The following is a 23,518-nucleotide window of genomic DNA, read 5'->3' as shown; positions in this document are numbered from 1 at the left end:
CTCAACTCAGTTCATTATGTTCTTTCTGGTGTGAACGTCATGTGGACAATACTGCCATAGCTTGAAGGATGATGCAATTAAAAACTAAGGAGGGAAAGAGAAAAACACATTAAGTAAAATAAAATTAATAACCACATTAAAATGAAAAGAACATGAATGAAAAGAAAGACAAATCTCTGTTAGTATGTGTGTGAGTTTTAAATATGTAAGACAGATTATGTCAAGATTTTATTTTGACAAAAACAAAATATCTTTTATTTTGATAATATTTTATTTTGACATAATCGTTTTTTATTGCTTTGACTTGTGTCCTCCTTTTTGCGTGAAGGTATGCTGTTAATACTATTTGTCATCTTAAGGGGGAAATACAGCTTTGTCTCTACCTCTTGTACAGGAATACAGACTCTTTGATCTGATGGTTAACATCTTTTCTTTATGGCTAGAGTATAGTCACTAAAGACATTTTCATGCATGCATACATTGTGATAACGCAAATTTCTGATTCATGTGGATTGTACATAAAACTGTCTTTGACCTAGCAACACCACAGAGTTTTAACTCCAGTCCACTTTTCTTTCTTTCTTTCTTCCTCTTCAGCAGGGAGAACACATCATAGATGTGAGTAAGGGCCACTGCAGATAGTGTCCCTACTTGAATCTCCCAGCTTCGTCCTGAGTTTATTTGATGCTTCAGATAAAAAAACAACAACTTTGGATTAGGGGTTATTATGCAGTCTTGGTTTGAAGTTGAACGGTATATAGTTATTTGATCAGTAAGTCTTAGGACCAGCTGACAAAAGGGATTTAGCTTTGTATTACCTGAAATCTCAGTGTATTGTGAGGGCTCAATTTGAGATGTAATCTCAAATGTAAACATTCTTCTTTTAATTTTACTTAATCCCTGAGTAACTGTGTAACAGCCCAGTTCTTTCTTCAGTGCTATGTAGTCACCCCCAGAGGAAATTTACCTAAAGCAGTTATTTTAAGCCCTAAATCAGGTAATCATAATGTACGGTGTGGTCTAGATAACTGTTTGTAATACTCTCATAAACAAATACAATCACACACATCATGTGTGGGTCAGTTGGTGGTGAATAAAGAAGATTAGGGGTACACATGTCGGGTATTTTGCTTTCTATTTGTGATATCAGAAGATCTTCTGTATTTGTAGATGTAATTGTTTTTGTTTCTTTTTCAGAGAGAGATGGGATCTGTGAAAAATACCTGTAATATACACTTTGCTATTTTCTGTGGCAGACATAAAAGTCACACCTTGATTAAATCAGTCAAATGGTGTCCAAACTGTATCCTCCAAATCTTTACTTATAGTATCTACATTTCTGTAGAATGTAATATAGCCTGTCCACAAATATGACTTTTTTTTTTAGCATTATTGCTTGCTTTAGGATTCCCTGTTAGCATACATTGCTTGTCAGTATATCATGCATGAGTTCCACTTTTACCTTCATAGTCATGAATGAGAGGGATTAAAATAACATGACAGACTCTAGAAGACACTGAAAACACACACACACATACACAGGCACTTACACACAGACACATACACCCCTCGGAAAAAATAAAGAGTGTCAGATGGACTGACAGAGAATTAAACCTTCAGGAACAACCTCCAGTTGCCATCCCTTGTCCTGAGTTGCAGTGGTTCAAAGAGAGTACCGTGGCCTACATTCCAGTGACACTGACTTATACAATGCAGTGCAGTTCAGTAGGATGCAAACTGCGTCTCTACTTTGAGGCAATATAATTGTAGTGACACCTTACCTTATGTTTTATTTTTTATTTCCTTTTTGTGGAATCGTATTTAGTATACGTATACATATCACAAGGGCTTTACATGTTAATGTTCTTCATTGAATCAGACCAACACTGAGTGAATGTCCTGATGAAGTCTCGCATCTTTTCTACTGCATAGGAGAAACCTGGCATACTTTGTTCATAGTGGTGTAGTAAAACTGAGAGCATTATTTCATTATTTCAAAGAAGAAGGCCACTCACCTGGTGTACACAGCATCGTTGAGGAATTAGAAACCATCAAAAACTTAAGTATATGGAATATGATTCACAAATGTAAGGTGAGATGGGGTCAATTAGAAATTTTGTTTGATATGCAAAACATATATAAAATTAAGGCAAAATCTGGGACATCTTGATGTTCTAAGAAAATACATTAATATGAAATAAAATAATCCAGATCCACATATCCTTGTGGAAGACATTCAGATTTTCATTTAGTGGAGGTATGAGGGCTCATCAACAATTTCAACAATTTCTTGGCAGTTGAATCAGAAAATATAGTTTATGATTGGCTTAGCTTAATGTACCTGCGGTACTTTGCTTAATCATAAAAAGTAATTGGTGGGAAAATTGCAGCAACACAAAATACAATCTAGCAAAACTAAAAAAAAACGAAAATCAAACTTTTGCACTGGCCTTTTATTTGTCAACTAACTGTAGATTTATCTGGTTATATGTATATAAGCTGCTGTGTCTTCTCTCGCATTTACATTTTCTCTTTGATGTATTAACAGTATTCATTTTTCCTCGATCCAAAACCAATAGCCAGTGAAATTGCAAAACATTGTACATATTATTTTGACAATGTGATTCAAGGTTATTAATTCCCTTACATTTTTTAATCTTTTGAATTTGTGCACATTCTGCCCTAGTTAAAAACAAACAAACAAAAAAACAAAGACACAGGCCAAAGCTTTGCAGTATGATAAATCAAGTGTTGAGAGAAGGATGAGTCCTGACAATTTCTCACTTCTAAGGGTCATTACAATCCCTCTGTGGGCACAAAAAGGCATCAGTCAATGGAGAGACTGTGGCAGCATTTCTGCCACCTGACCAACACTTTTTTTCTGCAAGAGACTTCATCAACAGATATGGATCTATGGGCTCAAGGACATGTTTCAAACAAACCCTCAGCCTTATAGAGCCGTATCCTAGCCTTTTAGTTGTTTCTCTGCAGATCTTATCAAGTTGGAATAAGATCCACCCATATGGTGGCAAGTTACAGATTATTTTTACTTACCTCCATATCCTGCAAAGTGTAAAGCAAGAACAAGAGCTAGTGACACGCTGCTTCCTTAAAAAAAAGTAATCATATATTTGACTTTATCATTAACCTTTTAGTAAATAAAAAAGAAGGAAAAAGCAAATGGGTTCAAATGACGTATGCAAATCAGTGTACCAAACAGATGAGCCTATAAACCTTCAAACACGATCTATTTCATACTGAATCACTAATTGAAAAACAGTCAGAGATGGCAGCAGTTATGGCACGCCATCTTCCTATCTTATTTACAACAAGGCGGCATACAGCAAAAACAAAAACAGCAAGAGGGAAGCAAACTGACTGAATAGTTGATAGTACTAAGTTGATTTCTGACTTTCCTCTGCTTTTGCTCTTAACACTGAAGAGACGGAGGAGGAAGAAAAGAAGAAGAAAGGAAGTAGTTGTCAATGTTTATATGTGCCTGGTTATCAGGCACATTAAAGGCGTTGCAAACAGCCAGTAGCCTCTTATGAAGATGCAAGCACGGCCAAAGAACCATGCTGTGCTGGGGGAAAATAATAAGAGTCTGCTCTTTTTCAACCCACACATACTCTAACAACCAAGAACACTCTGTTTTGCCAGCGCAAAAAAACAGCCACCACATTCTGTTTGGCACCTGAATATTCAGTAGTCGATCATCCTTGCATTTTCTTGAGGAAACTGAAGAAACAGTTGAGTTGCATCTGCTTATTGAGGCCCTTCCTTACCTGGACACTGTCAGGTGTGCTGCCAGAAAACACAAGCACCTCACTGTCCATTGAGAATTTAGAAAACCTTCAAAAATTTGGAGGTATTTAATCAACACCTGCAACATATTGTACAGCATTGTTTACATACATCCATTTTCTTAACCGCTTATCCATTTCAGGGTCACAGGGGGCTAAAGGCTCGACTTTGGATGAGAGGCAACAATATGTATAATTCAAAAATTTTCCTTTTACAAGAGTTTATCCTTAGAAAACTCACCCTCAATCAACCTATATTTCAAACCATGCATAGCTGTTGTTCCTGTTTTCTTTTACTGCACCAGAAACAAACTGTAATGCAGTCACGTTAGTGTAAATGTCATAGTAAATTAAGTATCTATATATTACATCACCCAGTACCTTTAAAACCAATTATTAAGTGTCTTGGATGGCTGGCCTGGAGCTTTAAAATGAAGCATTGGTGTTCCTGTCAACTCAACATGTACCATAATTATCAAAAGGGTCATACTTTAATTTCCTCTTCATCCCTAAATAGTCTCAGCAGGAGCACTTTTTCACTGCAACATAAAAGTCTGAAATGACCAGAAATGTGGAGGGTCGAACAGCATCTGTCAAAATCAGTATGAAATAAGGAGGACTGATGAGTGTTTGTATGAAGAGCAACAGTATAACATCATGGGTAAGCCGTTTCAGTCACCACAGACTGCCCACGCTTATTTATGGTAGCTGGCCTTTTAGCTGCGTGATGTCAAGACCAGATTGCTCAGAAATGCACTGACACATACAGCATCTGCAAAAAGAAAAGAAAACAAAAACTAAACTAAAAATATGCCTGCTTTCTCATTTTTAAGTGATATATTGAGACTGCATTTGGAATGCAATACTTGTTTTGCTGAAGAAAAATAATGTTGGACTCATATCATTAAAACCCCCAATATATTTCTCTTTGTTCCATAAATGACACATTCAGGTAAGAGGTATGACCTGCGGATGAATGCGTAAGGAAAAGAAACCCACAAACCGTAGAACTGTGGGATACATGTATTTTTTCCCTTCACAGTCACTGAGAAATCAATGTTAAGAACTAAGCTGAGGCATCAAAGACCAACAGCCTATCTGACCTGCATAGAGCCCCACTGTGGGGTATAATGCAGCATTGTACACCAGTTACTTAAAGACCCATTCATGCAGACACTAAGTAAATGCATAGGACCGTAAGATGGGGGTGTTGGCTAAGATACGATTTACAATACTACCTCCAGCCTTTACGATTAAACAACTTACACACAAATGGAAATATTTTCGGAGAGAAGAAAAGAAAAACATTAGATGAAAGTGCTTCTGATTAGAGAAATACAAACCAAAGATTTTATTTTTCATAGCCTCCTTTGTCTCTCCATAAAAATAGTGTTGCTAAAAATAAAACATTAAAAGAAAAAGAAACACAAAGTAATTTTTCGATGTAGTCCATGGAAAAGTCCCGGTATCATCAGACATTCATTTTGTTTTAACTCAACCCTCTTTGTTTTCTCCAAAAGCAGAATGGTCAGCAAAGCCCTGTATCACTTCACCACATGTCTGTTCCTTTGAAAAATTAGCATCGGAATGAGCCCTTGCGGAGACAAGTCAGGCAACTGCTGTAATGCATTACTAAATTAGCCCTAAACACTACACAAGCATGTCAAAACCTAAGGGAAAAAAATAATACAAAATGCAAACAATAACAGAACAACATATTTGCAACAACTGTTATTAGCCTGCATTCCACATTTGCCAGTTAAACCAGAGGGGAATCATGTGCACACTAAATAAACATGTTTAGATACGCTACAACTAAGAAGCACTGGCACTGTCAAATAAACGCAGCTGAACTCCAGCGAACAGAGGGTTAAACCTTAGCTGCAGAATTTCACTGCAGTCCAAAAGCATTTGGCTGATAGCTACTGAACAGCACAATCTATCTGTGCCATTATGCTGCTATTGGACAAATGTTTGTATCTATCTAGAATTTGCTTTGTGTGTTTTTAAACTCCTTAGTTTGGAAATACCATTTTATTGCATATAATATTTGGCACAGTTAAAACTGGAGCTTCCATTTGGGGCTGGATTTAGAAACTGGTGCCTTTGCAAAGAGCTTCTTACTGCCTCCTAAATATGGTCGAAAACAAACTAAATGCCTCTTTTCCTATGCTAGACATCACAACTTTCCTTTTTTCATTTAAAAAAAAAAGCAATTAATTATCCATTTTTTAAATAGAAGTCACCAGTTATTAGAAAATAGTTTCAAATTACTTTCTTTTCTAATATAATTTGCATGTCTCACCACTGCCTGACGGTAGTTTTATTTATATATATTTATTTTTTTTTTTCATATTTATATACTTATGTATAGGCATGTACAAGAAACAAAAAATGTCTCTGTTTTGCACTTCTGTACAAAAGAAAGTTACCGTTCTGTTCTTTGTGCATTCTATTGCATGGACTGGTGAGCAGAGATGAGGGGAGAGGTTCGGACAGTCTCAGACATAAATCCATAGGGAGCGTTACTCAGATTTGGGTCTCTTGAACCTTGTCCTTGCCATGAGTAGTCTTAATGACGTAGGGATCAGCAATGGTGCTGATGTGGCTGTGATGCTGTCTAACAGAGCGGTGAAGAGAGTTGTTCTGAGTCCAATGGGCACCGTAACCGCCCTGGCGGGATGAGGAGGACACATACCCAGGCTTAAAGGTGTTGCTGTTGTGTTCCACTAGTGTAGGCAGTACTAAACCTGTGTCATCAGAGCCACTAGATCCAGATGTGGGCGGTGGAACAGGAGGAACTTCTTCCTCCATCTGTATGATTTCTATGGTCCTGGCTGCTGCCACGGTGCTTCTCTGTTGATGCCTCTTGCGCAACTTATAGAACGCTATTAACATGGCAGCTGCCAGCAAGGTAACAGCAACAAAACACCCAATAATGATTTTGGTGGTTTTCATCACCTCATCCAGGCTGGCAGCTGGCTCACTAGGGACTCTGGCAGTGGGAATTGATACCTGCCTTGGAGTCTGAGTGTTTTGAAATAGCACAGTAGGTGTGGAGATAAAGACAGGTTGAAATACAGAGGGTGATGCAGGGACAGTGGGCTTGGGTTTAGGGGTCTCCTCCACTGTGGGCGCCAAAACTTCCACCGTTACAGTGGTAAAGTAGGACAGATTAGATGTATTGAGTTCAGCATTGCTGACGTTTAGGTAGGCCGAGGCGTTGGAATTTCCTGCCATGTTGCTCACCATGCAAGTGTAAACACCTGTATCTGATGGGAGAACATTGGAGAAATTAAGTGTTCCATCATTAAGGACAGATATTCTTGGATGAGCCGAGCCATGGGTCAAAACAGTTCCATTAGGGAGAAGCCATCGTACTGAGCTCATGGCAGCTGTGCGACACTTAAGCTCTGCCACCCTCGCTGCTGAAATGTTAAGATCTCTTGGAGCATCAAGTATGAATGGTGCTGAACACTGAAAGGTTGTTTGATCAACTTCCACCAGGTAGCGTCCTCTCATGTGGACTGGAGTGTGGCAGCGTCCACAGCAGGTGGAATTTGTGGGAATGTATTCTCTGAGCCACCAAGAGAGCCACACTACATCACAGTCACATCGCCATGGGTTGTGATGAAGATGTAGCTCCACCAGATACTGCAGGGGGGTGAAGAGGTTATGGGGGAGAGACGACAGGTTATTGTGGGCTAAATTAAGCTCCACCAAGGCTGTGATGTCATCAAATGCATTCCTTTCAATCATAGTAATGGCAGAGTTCATAATCCATAGTTTACGTAAATTCTTGAGGCCACGGAATGCTCCAGGCTTCAGTTCAGGGAAAACATTCTCTGATATCTCCAACTCCTCCAATCCCACCAGTGGTGAAAGATTGGGAAACTCCCTCAGATTGCACATCCCCAGGTTCAGGTACTTCAGGTTGTGAAGGCCCTCGAAAGCACCATCTGAGATGTACTCCAACTTCCTCAGCTCTCCCAGGTCCAGTCTCATGAGTGAGGGGACACGATTAAAGGCGTAAGAGGGGATGCTCTCAATGGGATTGTTTCTAAGCCACAATTCTCTAAGCTTTGATAGATATTCAAAAGCTCCACTAGGTATGACTGTCAGTCTGTTGTCGAACAGCTCCAGGGTGTTGAGACTGGTTAGACCATTGAAGGCCCCCACTTCAATCTGCCTGATAGCATTCCTGCCCAACTGTAGTACCTCCAAGTGATGCAGGTGTCTAAATGTATCTGCCTGTATGGTTTCTATGCTGTTTTCCATTAGGTTCAGGTACCTGGTGTTGGCTGGGATGTTAGGAGGAACCCTAATCAGCCCTCTGCGGGTACACACCACCTTGCTGAGCTGGTTAGTGCAGGAGCACACACCTGGACAGTTCTGTGGCTTAGCTGAGCCGAACTCAGGGCCTGTGGACTGGCACATAGTGAAGGCAGGCACCATGAGGGAAAGCACGGCGAGCAGGGCTGCATTCCAGGTAGGCTGCACACTAACCTGGCCCAGAGGACTCATGGTGTGGAGGGCTCATTATTCTGCATGGTGGGGGGATATGGCACACACCAAATGACAGACCACCCTAGCCTGGCTGGAGCAACTCAAGGCTCCAAAGTTCCATCGACAGTGCAGGGAGATGCTGCATCAAAATTGTTTTGTGAGGGAATGAAGGGGAAAAAAAGGAGGACAGATAAGGAGAGAGAGTGAGAGAGATTAATACAAGAGAAGAAACAGAAGAAAAGCAATGCAGCAATGTAAGAAATAGGTTGAGTAACAGTCTCAGTGACGTACCTCATTAGTTTGAAAGTCCTCCTTTTTGCCTCTTTCCAAATGTTAAGCACAACAGTCACATACAGCATTCATGTGTAATTCCTTTCCACAGAATGGCATGAGATAGATGGTTTCTTCTTTTTCCTTTTTTAAGAAAGTAGTGTGGCCCTCTATTAGCCAAGGGTACAAAATGGCTCCTGATATTAAAGACTGAGAGCAGCATGGAAAACACTCACAGACAGCAGTAAGGCCATGAAGGCTTAGCAGGTGCCCAGATTCCTTCTGCCCCCACCAACTGTCCCTCTGCCAGGCAGCAGACTCCAAAATGCAGCTGCACTATAGATAAATCACAACGATCCATAACGCAGTTAAACACGACAGAAGAGGAGAGAAGAAGTGACCAAGTGAAATGAATAAAAATCCTCAGTTCTGTCAGGTCCTGATACATGTGTTGGCTCGTCCGGCTGGTCGCCTGTTTGGGTGAGAGACCTCCCTCACTGTGACTTTGCCAAGGGCTTGTCGGTCGCTGATTAGCCCTGTTGTGACAGAGACTGAGAGACAGAAAAAGGCTAAAGAACTCCCGGCACAGTCATCCCCCTCTCCTCTCCTCTCCTCCTCTGTGTTCCTCTTGCTTCCTCCCAATGTTGGGCTGGCCCTGGTCAGAGCAGCTGCAGGCTGCTGTGTGCACAGCTAGCAGTAATCCGTCTATTCCTCCTGGGGGGAGGGGGGGTGGGGGTGGTGGGAGAGATGGTGGCGCTGTGTGGGGGGTGTAGAAGAGGATACGCTGCACTGTTGGAGCTTCGCAAAAGGCTGTCGGAAGAGAGAGAAAGCACTCTTGTCCTCTTCTGCAATGAGAGAATGCAGAGAGGATTACGCTTGAAGGATGTGTGTGGAAGTGGGCTCCGTATCTGTATCCATAAGCAGAGAATGGTGTTGAGGATCCTTCTCTCCGCTTGCTCTTTGTCCCCCAGGCTGCGTCCTGCAGTGGTCTTCTGCTTGCTTTTTTGTTAGTTTTTTCTCCAGGACTGAGGTAGTAAGTTGTGGCAGTTAGCCATGTGTGTGGCTGTCAGACTTGCGGCTGGCTGGTGGACTACTGCAGTAGCCAGAGTAGAAGAGAGAGAGAGAAAGAGAGGGGAAAGAGAGCCCGAAAGAGAATGAATGAGAGAACCACTGACAGATCAAGAGCAAGAAAAAGATAGAGTGTGCGAAGGAGAGTGTGTGTGTGTGTGTGTGTGTGTGTGTGAGAGAGAGAGAGAGAGAGAGAGAGAGATGGAGAGGCACGCGAGCGCTCTAACAGGCAGCCCACCGTCAGAGAAACAGCAGGAGCAGCATTCTAATCCACATCTCCTCTTCTTGTTTATTCTCCAATCTCTCTTTTTTCTCTATTCCCCCCCTTCGATGTGTGTCGGTGTTGCAGGCAGCTAAGATGCTCGCTCTGCCCCCTCCCTTTGTCCTTCAGTGGGAACGTGAATGTACTGCTGACGCACTCCTCATAGCTGCTCAGCCAGCCTCAGAGCAGTGCATTGGTTTGATGCAGTGTTCCTGTGTATTAACACATACAACCTCCCCTCCTCCCCCATCTCCCTCCCTTCACAATAACCATTTTCTCCTTTCTTTCTTTCTTTCTCTCTTTCTGTGTCAGAGTTTCTCACATGCTCTGTCCCTCACCGTCCTTCTTCTCTCTCGCTCTCTGGATCACTTTACCTGTGCCAGTCGTCCCTTCTCCTGCCATCTGTCTAGACACAGCTCTTCACAACCAGTTGTTAAAAATGAAAAATGCATTCCGATCTATGATTTAGAGACAAATGGTCAGACTTTCTAGGTTAACTTTAGAGTTTCTTTAGTTCTCTCTCTATCTCTGTCTCATCAGCGAAACAGTGCACCAGAGTTTTCCAGTGGAGATGCAGCTGTCCGTCTTGTAAAGCACAGTTTTAGGAGTGTTTTCCTCACTTGTTATTGATGCCATAAGGGGGAAATAAACAGAGTTGTTTTCTTATGATGGGTTTGACTTTCTTATTGTGTCACTTGTGTGGACGTATTATGTGTGTGGGTGTTTTGGAAGTGAGGGTATTGGATCGGGGGGGTTGTGACATCATAAAGGACTGAAACGCTGACCATGCTTCTCTGTCGGCTGGGCAGTCTTCTCTTCAGGGAGGAGAAAGATGAAAGCGCTTGCATGCAGTTATCTCTGGGAATGATGAGAGAAAGACAGACAGATAGAAGGAAAAGAGACTTACCGGGAGACGGGGGGGGGGGGGGCTGGGTAGGAGGAGATATATTCATGTCCTTGGTGAAATAGGGGAAAGGAGCCTATAGAAAGAGGAAAGAAATGAGATAAATAGGGATAGAGAAGAAGAATGAGGGAGACGGATGAGGGAAAGTACTGCACTGTAGTCTCCTAAGAAAAATGGCACAAGAGCAGGAGCAAAAGAAAGATGAGGATTATGAGTGAGGAGTAGGAGGTACGAGAGGCGTGTTGATAGTGTTGGATTAAGCATCATTTGAATGCAGGAGAAGGAATCTCCCTCACTGCCTTTGGTTAATGACCACATCCTCTCTCTTCCTCCCCATCCTTACACATGCACATTGCTGTTGGGCACCATACCTGCAAAAAGGTACAGTCAATTCCAATTTATGAAAATAAACGCAACATTTTATTGCGTTAAGATGCTGTTGACAAACTTGCGCATGTATTAAACCATAATGAGGAAAAAAATCATAAATAAATTAAATGGATGTAAGCTGTAATTTACATAAATATACCAAAGGTTTAATGTTTGTGTTTATATGTGGTCCCCTGTTTAACATATGTAAACATAAATAAAATATCACACTAAATAAATGATAATGCTCAGCTTTATCTTTTGGATAGTTATTAATAAAATAGTAAAGAGTGGATCCATTTCAATTTCAACAGTTTTATCCTAATTCTTCGTGTCATAAGCAAAAAACAATTATCTGCTCCATTTCAGAAAACTGAAAGCACATGGATACAGTATGCATGGGTATGGGTCTTACAGTGATTTGCTTTACACTGTTAAGCAAATCACTGCTATGTACATGTCAGCAACAAAATGTATGCACATTGTATGTCATTTCTTATTTTTGTGTTATATATATATATATATATATATATATATATATATATATATTTGTTATATTTTTATCATCACAAAATTGTAAGGAGTGAGGCCAATGCCATCAACTTAACCATCATGTCTGTCCTTCATCGCCCTACAATATTTAGGAGTAAAACCACTGCATGAGCAACAAAGGGAATAAATGAAACTTATATCTCACTTTGTTTTATGCATCAAAGAATGACTTTGAGAAGACTGGAATAACAGATAAAAAACAAAGGCTGAAAAAAAACACTCACTCGCATCTGTGTTTCTAGAGGTAACAAGCCAGGTAGCTTGGAAGAGAATTTCAACAATGTGCCAAATGCAGCTCATGCGCCTGTTCTATTCCCATTAGATGTTGTGATTTAAAACGAACTTTGGAGGTGAAAAAGAAATAGAGAGAGAGGAAGAGTATGTTGAGTGGCATGCGGAAATTATAAACTATTTGTTAAGGATGGTGCAAACAAGGATGGTCAGATAATTGATGGCCATGGTTTTAACTGCTGTGTTAATGCTATTACAGAGGCCAGAGAAAGGTCAGTTAGGACACTGAATATATGATGTTGTGTCCTGATGTCATTATGGTTCTCTTGTCATCTGTCTGTTTTTTTCTTTTCTTTTTTTTAATCTGTTTATATTGTTTCATATTTTTAGGCTAACGTCATTCACAGTTGCTGAATACATTCCTATGAATATGTGAAATTGGGTCCAGAATTAACTGCCATCTGCAAATAAAAATACAGTGTGCAGTGCATCGTACGCAGTCTGATGAAAGTGTAGTTAGCTGTAACTTACTCTGTTAGAACATAATTACATTTTAACCCTAACCCCTTTAAAAAATTGTTATCTATTTAATTATTATCCTTCAAATAAGAGCTTGTGAATATTTTTAGAGACATTTTAGACCCTAAAATAAATAATAGGGTCTGTTATACAGGAATGAGTTAAGTAAAGAGTCTGTGTTTTGTTTTTGACAATGTGCACACCAGAAATACTACAACTGCCAACACCTAATATACATCTGCAGGAGCTCTGTAGTTTCTGGCACCATTGGATAAGCAGCAGGGCCTTTATAATCTGGAAGTTGGGAGTTTGAGACACAGCAATTTGTGAAAAGCCCAGCACATTTTCCAACACATTGTCATTGGTTCAGGGCTGAGCTCCTTTTAGATCTCTGTTAGTGTAAACAGTTCTCGCCACTGCTGACTGGGAGCTCCCTGCAAAATGTGCTGTCACTGAGGTGCTTGCACCCATTCCTTAATAATTTGGCTCTTGTCAAAGTTTTTCAGGTCTTTGCACTGCACATTTATATTATGTCCAACACACATATAATAAGTGACTGGTCAATAACTGTCAAAGTTATATCAGGTTTGGACATGCACCATTTTTCCAAGATAATTTACTTCAGCTATGAGTTGTTAAGCTGTTTTGGCTCATAGTTATTAATGACATGAGTGGCTAATGAGGCAAATATGTGTGTAAATCAGAAACTATTTCCCCACTGATCACAGATGTATTGATCTCTTTTGTCATGCACTGTCATTATTGCCTTCATTATTCTGTTATTTTGTAGGCTCTTTTTCTTAATGCAGGCCAGTCAGTAGCCTTATATTTTAAACCTACTACTAACATATACTGTTAGACATTTTATTTTGCATATCCGCTTAAGGACCACTTGCTGTTTTTTTCTGTTTCTGTTCTGTTTATCCTTTATTTATCCAATTCAAAAGTCTCATAGAGATTAAAATCTCATTTTCAAAAGAAATCTTCAAAGAATTAAAAATAAGGAATCTTGAGAAGAGAGCTAAACACCTCTGAGCATATCCATAACAAATCATCCCCTTATGGTAATATCAGCACTACATGGAAAAACTTTGATTAAAAAATATGCTTTTGCTTACTGAAGCAAACATAGAAACACGCAGGAAACATTACTAGAATGTACAGTAATCAGAAACACAAAGCTATCCTCTGATGTGTTCAGTCACAGCTGGCCATACATGTATGGTTTCTAAAGCTGTGTCAGAGATCTTTCTTAAATATTTGTTGAGGTAGTCCCTGAATTACAAAAAAATGCACAGGGCCAATCCCTCTTCTCATGCAAGATCTGTCAAAGTTTAAACTCCACCCAGTTACAATCAGTCATTGCATGGAAAAGAGGAGCAATATTCTGGCCCGTATTACCCCAAAGAGAAAAAAGCTATTTACGAGGTTTAAAGACAGACAAGACTCAGTACTGCAGAAAGTCTCAGAACAAGGAATACAGTCCATGAAATGTCTTGGGCAGTGCAAGACACAGATAAGAGTAATGTGCAAATATGTGTTGGCCTAAAAGCTGGGTGTCATATAACAGAATGACAACAATGTGTCAGGTCAGTACTGAACAAGCAACTTGCTATCATCCCAGTGGACAAACTGGTTGTTGAATAACGTTAATTATTGATGCATAAGTCTTTGTGACTTAGTGTAAATGTAGTGCCCAATCAGTCTATGAGGGTTCTCCGAACAACACCAAAGGTTCAAGTTATGACACTAGGCGGCTCTGAATGTGCTTCAAGTCATCTGTAGCAATGCTGTCACTTCATTAACTCTGCTGCTCTTACCAGACTATAAAAGGCCCTTAACTATGTGGACTGAAAGATGATGACTGGTAACAGTTGCTCCTTTTGCAGGGTTAAAAGATGGAGACAGTCATTGTGAGCTGAACCCCAGGTCAAGCACCAAACAGATTTGCTGTTGCTAAAAACTCTGATAGGCTGATGCAAATTGTGCTACTGCAAGTCGCTAACGCTAACACTACCTCAGTCACCACCGGTCACTAAGGCTTCAGACACTAACACAGACATGTGCAGACACAGGATGTTATGCAGTTACTTTGGTTATTGTTCACATGGCCAGCATATTCAACATTTTGACTTAGCATAGTCGCACAGTCACAGCAAACTGATAACAAATTAGAGAGTTCATAGGTGTCTGCACAAAGGTTTGCATGCTTTTCATTATTTGGAACCTGGCATACTCATGCATATTCAAATATGCAGAAATGATAACACATGCATAATGCTCTTGTGAAAATTCTTTGCTTTAACTTTTTATGTAACTTTTTGAACCACACAGCTTTACCTCATTTAGTAATTACAGCTACCACCTGAGCTAAAACTTGTAATTAGCTGATGGTATTAACCATTACCGTTGCATTTTACTAGTGCTCGATGTTTCCTACCTCTGTGTATTCCTCGCAACTCAGCCCGTGCTTAGTGTGGCAGGTCATAAAAGTGCTGGAGCAGCATTTGGCCTGAGAGTAGAGCAGTGGATGGTGTGAGAGAGAAGGCCGGTGGAAGCAGATCGATGTGGCCTGTATTCATTAACCCTTGCTCACGGCTCCCTTCCCCTTCCCAATCACAACCCCGCCATTTTAGGACAGCAGGAGGTGATTTATTAGCTGTCCTGGCTCAGTCAGCACCATCGACCCACAGTCTGAGGAGAGTTGACTCACACCAGGATATACCGATTCCCACACTGTGGGCTGAATTCACTCGGTGATTCGACACCACGGAAAGAGGAACAAGGCTGGAGGAATGCAAGATGATCAACATATATTTATGCCTATTTGTGAACTCTCTCAAAAGGCAAATGAACAGTCTTATGGCTAAATGTGAGTTATATTTATTCTTGACTGTATTATTCAATTCAGTTCAGTTCAGTTTTATTTATACAGCGCCAAATCACAACAACAGTTGCCTCAAGGCCATTATATATTTTACAGTAGATTCTACAATTATCCAAAGGACAATTTATTTTAAGTGGAAACAAATACGTTTTTTCATTTAGAGATTGGTGGGAGACCTTACTAGGTAAGATAAGAAAACTAGATAATAAGTTACATGCTACGGAGCTGAGGAGCCCAGGAGTCCCACAGGCAGGACAACTTGCAGCTACTGCTGTTCAAATATTGATAGGAGTCTTTAACAACTGTATGTGGTCCCTTTTCATTCACTAAGGATTGTGAAAGGGAAATCTACAGAGATACAATTAAATAAAATATACAGCGTGTTTCTTTCAAAACATTGAATCCTAAATATGAGACGGGTCATGTTTTTCTAATGCTGTTGCTGCTGGCGTGTATGATTATGTTTAAGTTAGTTTAAAAAAACACTATTTAAAAATAACATTTAAGCCAATTTTATACAACAAAGTTTACAATATGGTTTAGTGGTTTTGTGGCTCTCTATAAATTTATGAATTTCTATGCCTACTTCCAATAGATGATACTGGTAATTTGTTTGCAATGGGTTCTACAGCAGGCATAGTTTATGTTGTTAAGTCAGCAGTACTATTGGGAAAATGCAACAAAATGTAAAAGAAAAAAATTCAAATACTTTTGATGATTTTGGTGCCCACTTTAGCCAACTGGCTGTTGTGCAAAAATAAAAGATAAAAATAAAACATTTGCACTCAAACTCTTAATGATTTATAAACAGGGTAAACATATCTCTTCCCTTATTTATTTATTTATTTATTTTTAAATAGTACAATATAAATGTTACACAGTGTGAAATCATGAAACTAAGATGTTCTGGTTTTTAAAAAATCCTATGCTCATACTGAATTTAATGGCAGGAATATATTTGTTAAAAGTTCATTGTGACTGTGCTGCTTCACATTTAACAACACTAAACTGTAGTTTAAATTAATATTTTTGTTTGTTGTTGTTTGTTTGGTTTATTGCAGCAAATGTTTTGTCTGGTTGAGAGATCTGCATCACAAGCTCATCACAATTTGCTCAAACCTTTCCAGTTGTCCCAGATTTTTTTAATCACAATTGCACAAAAATGAGAAACATACTTATAAACAAAAATGTCACTTAAAATTGATCATTTTTTCTAAATCGATTTCATTATAACTTGCTTTAATTATATTTTACACTGGGGAAATAATTTTGGAAACAGGGACTTAACAAAATTTTGACAATGAAAATTAGCTGCATCAGTGATTTCAACTCCTTACTGCATTTTCATATTGTTTCATAATGAATTAGAAAGAAGACTGGTGACTCATTTACTCGTACTGATATATCCAGTCTGAGGCTGATGATATTAACAGAACTGCAGCTCAATAAATCATATTGATTTTAGTGTTTTTATGTTTGCATGTTCATTATATTTTAGTGTCTAATTAATGCAGCAATTCACATAAGGTTTGAATCACAGTACCAATTCTCAGGGGCAAAATAGGCTGAAATGATCAGCACCAGTATTTTGACCTCTTCAACTAATGAGTGTTTTAAATCTGGCTAACTGTTTAATACAATACAGTGTCAAGTGAGATTATTTTTATGGGTTGTAGTCTAATAGTCCTTCAAGTTAAATCAGTACATGTCCCTGGTTGTATACATTCTTTAATTCTTGCTTTCTTAATACAAATATCAATAAAGTTCTATCCATGGTACTTCAGCATTTAACTAGCACTGCAGGATGAGGAAGCCTAAATCGAGTAATTTTAACTTTTACTTATTTTATTTTATTCTCTTTTTTAGGTTTAGGTGACTTTAAATGTAACGCTTCAAAAAAGACGAACAAACAAAAAATTGCTTCTGTGCAATTTAAAACAGTTTGTCTGCTGGCTGAAGACTTTACTTTCCAAGAAGAAAAGATGTTAATGTAGTGGCTTCATTAACAGAGATGGAGAAATATTTAAGAAAAAAAGAACAGGAGACAAAAACTATGTTATTTATTCAAGGTAGGAAATGCTCAGCAAGAGACTTTTCACTGGAAATATAATACATATAATGTCCTAATTCATGCTTCAATCGCACAGTGGCTTTATAAATGATGAGTTGCCAAAGTTATTTGGTTACTTCATACAGACATGATATGATATCATATAAAAGTTAAACAGGACATTAAACACTAGCCAAACTGTGTATTTTGCAGCACATTTTACATTGATTGTGTTGCACTGGGGCATGATAGTGTATCCATGGTCACTGAAAGACTCTTTGTAGGAGACAATATAGGAGACTTGACACTAAATTAATTCAGAATTCAAATATAATTTAGATTATTTTGCATAATTTTGTTCTAATCATTTTGCAAAAGTAAGCATAGTGTTGTGAATACCACAAACTACCAGGGGAAAAATGCATTTAAAACCTTGGTTGGGGGCAAAGTTTTAAGATTTTCGAGTCAGTTACGCTGATAAAGTTTGCTTGCCAAATTCCAATTCTGTACTTTATAAAGGTGATTCTGGTTAGGGTTTAGAAAATAACCATGACAGCTCATGTAAGTCCACAAAAAGTAGTAAACTCAGACCCAGCAGAGGTCAGCTGACCATAGTCCATCCACAAAAAAAAAAGAAAAAAAACAGAAAAAGAAAATCAAGTCAACTGGAACAGAGATCATAACAGTACTCATTTCAAACAAAGTCATTTTTTCATGCTGCACTGCTGCACCGGAACACAGCGTTCTCCCCACCTGCCAAATCCAACTATAAACCCTAGCCATTTTTATTCCAATGAGCAAAGAGTGCATTTCTGGACAAAGCTCTCATTGTCTGCAGACTGATGGCTTTCATTCATAAATATTCATTTGGTATGTTTCTGTAATCGGGCGGGTGAGAGTTTATGTCTTCAAAAATGCTACTTAGTTAGAGCTATCACGGATGATCTTGGTCATTAACTGCACTGCTGTGTATTGCACAAAACCCACAGAAGTGTTACTCATTCAGATTTAAAAGACTGGCGAGCCACACTGGTTGAAAGGCTCAAATACTCTGAAGTAAAGCCTTGCACAGTGGGCCACAACCTTAAAGCCAGAGCCGTTATTCATCATGCAGGACTAGGGAATTAAATTTATTTGCCATGAAAGATTCAACAGCACTGTGCACTGAAACTATTAGTACTTATTTGATGAAAGTGACACTAGACCTTTCCTTTAGTATTTCAATAGCCAAAACAAGCAGAAAGACCATCCTTATAAATAAGTCACATACCAAATTTTTACCAGTCCCTTTTAGTGGCAAATGTACACTGAAATATGCACACAAAAACACATCCCAGTATGCTGGAGATGTATGAAGGCAGTGTTTTGGATCGACTCCCGCACCTCTCATATGCAAATAACTTTGCCTCATGCAGCTCGGTGATTGGCTTGCTGTTATTAATATTCTGCCAGCGTGTGACTTCGTTAGCCTGGAGTTACTGTGCCAACGGGCAGCACTAAAAAGGGACTTTGTCAATGTTTGATGTCTCGTGAAGTGATGCAGTGTATGTGTGTGTGAGTGTGACGGTGTGTGCGTGTGTGTGTTATATCTAAGCAGATTGAAATTTGGGCAGTGGGAGACTCTTTTCCCCACTGACATCAGATTGAGGAGGAAGTGTCTATCTTCTTGTGAATATAATTGCAATAAAATTCTCTCTCTGAACACCCATTTTGTGTTCTCTGTGGAGAAGCCAGCCACATGGTAGGCGCCGTCTGGGCTCTCCAATCACAAGGTCTATGTGGTTTGGCTTGTGGCCACTGTCAAGTCCAGCATCAACCTATATCTTTTCATCCATTTAAAGACTTGGCCACTGCCACGTATGCATCTTCAGTTGAATCATGCAAGCCAAACTAAACCTTGTACTGGGTTGTGATGTGAAGCCTAAACTGGCTGTGACATATTTGCCTGTGGCCAGCCTTCAGTCACCCGTTGTCACACTAAATCACTCTGTCAGTGCCGTATTTCAACAATGACAGCATGAGCAGTGTGTTCTCAACACAGATCATAGGGTTTGTCATGACAAGGGTCTCTGTGCTATGTGTATATGTAGGTGTGTTTTGTGTGCTTGTGTGTGTGAGAATACAGTAAATCCCCTAAACCGGAGCTAGTGACCCTCTGTAATACATTTCCTTTGGCAGATCACTTCTGGATTTCCCTCCGGGTGCCCCTGGGTTTCACAGAGTGGAAAGTGTAAGGCAGCATTTTCTAAATTGAAGTCAATACCAAATGGCCATTTATCTACAAGCACCCCGATGGGCGTCTAAAGGCACATGTGTGTACAAACAAACACACTCGCATACAGACACGTTGAGCTGATCTGGTATTCCAAAGGCAGCAGGATTTTCTTAATCCTAACTCATTCAGATATTGCATGACTGCATTGAGTGTGGGTTTGCAAGTATCTAGTTGCCAGGACCAAGTTTCTCAGGAATGGGGTTGTTTCTTAGGAAACAATAGGATTTGCTAATAAACAAGCTAATTTGTCTTCTTCACCCTTGAATTGAAGAGACTATTGGAAGTACAGCAATTACAGGGCACATTATGCATACAACATCAGTTGGCTTTCATACATCTTTGTACTCCTCATATCCTGAAGATGGTGAGTCATTTTCTCTCTCCCCCCCTTTCTTCTCTTTTTAGTTTATGTTGCAATTGCAAATTAGTCATATAATTTTTTTTAATTTGACTAAGTGGAGAGGACAACTAATACCCTTCTACTGAAACAGGGTATTAGGCAAAAATAGGCATATATCTAAATCTTCATATTTCTGTCTTTTTAAAGTCTCCTTTAGCTAAATCCCTTTACGATTACAGGTCACAAACAGTTTGCAGTTAATTCGGTGTCAAAGTTCAGTGACCCACATTGTAGCCATATATACCAAGAAGAGAATGAATATTCCAAGAAGTGCATAACTAGAAGATGCAATTTGTTTTAAATTGGAACAAAACTAGACTGAAAAATGAGGTGTTTCTGTTTCATAGATTTTACATAATATGGGTCTGAAAAGTAAACACAACATGCAAGTGCATGCACGATATTAAACTGCATTTTTATAATGGTGAGCAGGGGCCAATGCCTACAGTCTGATTGTTCAGAATTGTATAGGAAAATGACACTACTTATTTGGTCTATGACATTGGTAAAGACAGTTCTGTTGGGCCACAAATAGTCCACTCTGATTTTAAGTGGGCCAGACCAGTGAAATTCCCCTTTTTGTCAGTGTAAAGAGTTACATATCCAACTGTTTCTCTACATAATAAAGAAAAGGCTGCTGTGACAAAGAAAAAAAATCCTTTAGCATGACTCTTTCGACATAAATTTTGAGAACTAAATGTGTAAAATTAGAGAAAAAGTTCTGGTAGCTCATTGCCCAGACTGTCCAGATTTTTTTTCTCTTACAGTTGTAAAAAAACTGAAATTTATATAGCAGAAAGTGAAACACAGAAACTTTTCTGGCTTTTAAATGTTAAAAGCCAGAAATATGGCTTAATTACTTTGTGTCATATAAATGGCATTGGAGGAGGTTTTTATCAGCAGGAAAAGCTTTAAATCCGGCCCGGGCGCCGCATTGTTGACACCCTTGCTCTATAGTATACCCTGCCTAATGATAAGGCAGGATATAGTACTAGAAAACCTTCACAAAAAATTAATGATGACTTTTTAATCATTACTTTATAGGGATATCTTCTGGTACATGAGTACATGAACAAATTCTACACCCTATTCTATTTAAATGGAAACTATTATGTATGGTTATTAAAAGAAAACAGATAAAAATGAATGGAATAGAATAGCATTTTATTGTCATTGTACATGTACAGCAAAATTGTGGGTGCTCCACACCATCTGTGCATGGAATAAAAATATAAATAGTAGGACAGCAAGAATAAATAACAGACACGAGGAGTATATACAAAACAGGAGGAAGACATACAATGCTAAGGCACATATTGGAGTGCAAAGTGCTTGAGAATAGTGCAATGGATTTGGTCTGAGTATAGAGCCAATGTGAATAGCCTGAATGATGAGGGTTGCGCAGACCATGGCTCAGACTGGTTGGTAGATGGGTGGTCAGGTGTGTGGTGTGAGGGGGATAGTGTTTTGTTTTGTTTTTTATAGAATGTACTTAGCAAAATTTGTAAAAAGGAAAAAATGATAATTTACTTGCATAGAGAAAAACACAATTAACCACTGAGGTAGACAACCGACCACCAGTTTTCCACAGAAACGTTCATGGTCACTACTTGACTTGTGGCTTCAGCTGAACCTGTGTATTATTTGTTAGAAGAAAGTAGCTAAGGCTGACATTTGTGAAAAGGGAGAGATTGGTTACTTTCTTGCACTACCAACCCACTACCTAAAGAAAAAATTAGTATTTTCTCCACAGAAATTATAATGACAGCTGCATTTCATGCGTCTCCAGCTGGAGTCGTATATTATTTCTCAGAAGAAAGTAGCTAATGCTAACATTGACATTGACAACTCAGACATCCCCTTTGAGTGAAAACTAGCTTATTTACAAAACCTTCAAAAGATGGTGCAAATGCACGATCGAAAGTGCCTTTTTATGATAACAATCAATAATTTTACAGACATCATACTACACATATAAATATAAATGTGTCTTGCAGTTTCGGATAGACTTTATATGTGCAATGGGTTTGTCACTGCGGTGGAGTATGGCCACTTTGTGACTGAGTGACCAGTATCCTTGGTTGTCAGTCAGATAAAAAATTCTGACATCTGGTTTTAGAAGACCAGAACTGCTTAGGTCAAAGCTTTGAAGCAGGAATTTACAAACCAGTGGCAATACCTATCTTTTAAATACAATTTATTATTTGTTTATAGTAAAAGCAGCAATAAAATGCCATATCTTAATGTTTCTTAAAAATCCAAGCTGATAACATAATTGTTCAGTTCAAAATATGAGTTGTGCAATTTATAGTTTTGCAGTATGTGCTTTAGAACAATTACCACTGTATTACAGCTAAGAAGGCAGACTGTCATCAAAAAAAGAAATAAAGATTAAAGACCTCTAAACTTCTTTCTAGTATACTACTTGGAAATATAAAATATCAATTCCCTGTAGCAGTTTGGTGTTTTCTATTTGAATCCATTAAATACTGTGTGCTACTCGCCTCATTTCATCATGGCTTCAAAATGTCCCCAAAAAGTGTTTACAAGCCTTTTTCCCCCTGCAAGTTTTTGGCTCAATTCCTACATTATCTTCAGTCTACAGAAACCTAAGGAACCCAGAGAAGGAAAAAAATATGCAGGTGACAAAAAATACCTTTAAATTAAAAATTTAAAAAGAAAACTCAAAACTGAAAAAAGGAAACCTGTACTCAAAACCTCAAAAACACACACACACACACACACACACACACACACACACACACACACACACACACACACACACACACAATAAATTGAGATATTTCCACAAAGGTGCACTGCATTGTACAGTCTATATCTTTAGGAGAGACATTAGTGAATTTGGATTGAAATTATAGATAGTACACATTCTATAACTGTGTTAGTTGAAAAATAATGGGAAAACTTTTTCTCAGGTGACTGGTAATATTCGTGCATACTGTGTCAGCAAGAGAGGTCTGTCAGCAGTAACACATACAGTGACATTATAGGAAGTGTCAAAAACCATAAGATGTGGTCTACAGAGATGTGTCAGTTAGTAATGAAATAGGATGCACACCTTATTCTCAGCAAGTGTTTTATTGACTTTGGTGTTATCTTTGGATTTTTGTTTCCACTTGCTCTTTACTTTTGTGTTCACTCACAGTATGGTTAGGATTGGGTGCCAAAACTAGGCCAAAATCTTTTGGCTAACTTAACCCCTTAGAGCAGGGGTGTCAAACTCAATTGCACAGGGGGCCAAAACTCAAGGCACACGGGCCAAACAAGATAAACATTTATTGAACACACTAAAACAATGTTTTTTAAACATAAATATGAATAAAAACAGACAGGAATATTATTCCAGATTAAATAAACTTGAAAAAAAGAAACTTTAACTTTAAATATTTTGCTCTTCATAA

General features: G+C 38.9%; 1 protein-coding gene across 1 annotated transcript; it reads right to left on the bottom strand.

Annotated features, from left to right (window-relative positions):
• Positions 1–1,810: 1,810 nt before the first annotated feature.
• Positions 1,811–10,070, bottom strand: lrrc4.2 (leucine rich repeat containing 4.2). The gene is made up of 2 exons (XM_004553295.3): positions 8,601–10,070; positions 1,811–8,448 (listed from the first exon to the last, which is right to left on the bottom strand). Exon 2 carries the CDS (start codon positions 8,325–8,327, stop codon positions 6,333–6,335), a length of 1,995 nt encoding a protein of 664 aa, XP_004553352.1. The 5' UTR covers positions 8,328–8,448; positions 8,601–10,070; the 3' UTR covers positions 1,811–6,332.
• Between the last annotated feature and the right edge of the window lie 13,448 nt (positions 10,071–23,518).

This window comes from Maylandia zebra, linkage group LG7, assembly GCF_041146795.1.
Source record: "Maylandia zebra isolate NMK-2024a linkage group LG7, Mzebra_GT3a, whole genome shotgun sequence".
NCBI lineage: Eukaryota > Metazoa > Chordata > Actinopteri > Cichliformes > Cichlidae > Maylandia > Maylandia zebra.
This window is presented reverse-complemented; position numbering and strand designations above follow the sequence as displayed.

Bases quoted from the DNA above. Each gene is read 5' to 3' on its own strand.
- lrrc4.2 (XM_004553295.3), bottom strand. From the start codon at position 8,327: ATGAGTCCTCTGGGCCAGGTTAGTGTGCAGCCTACCTGGAATGCAGCC.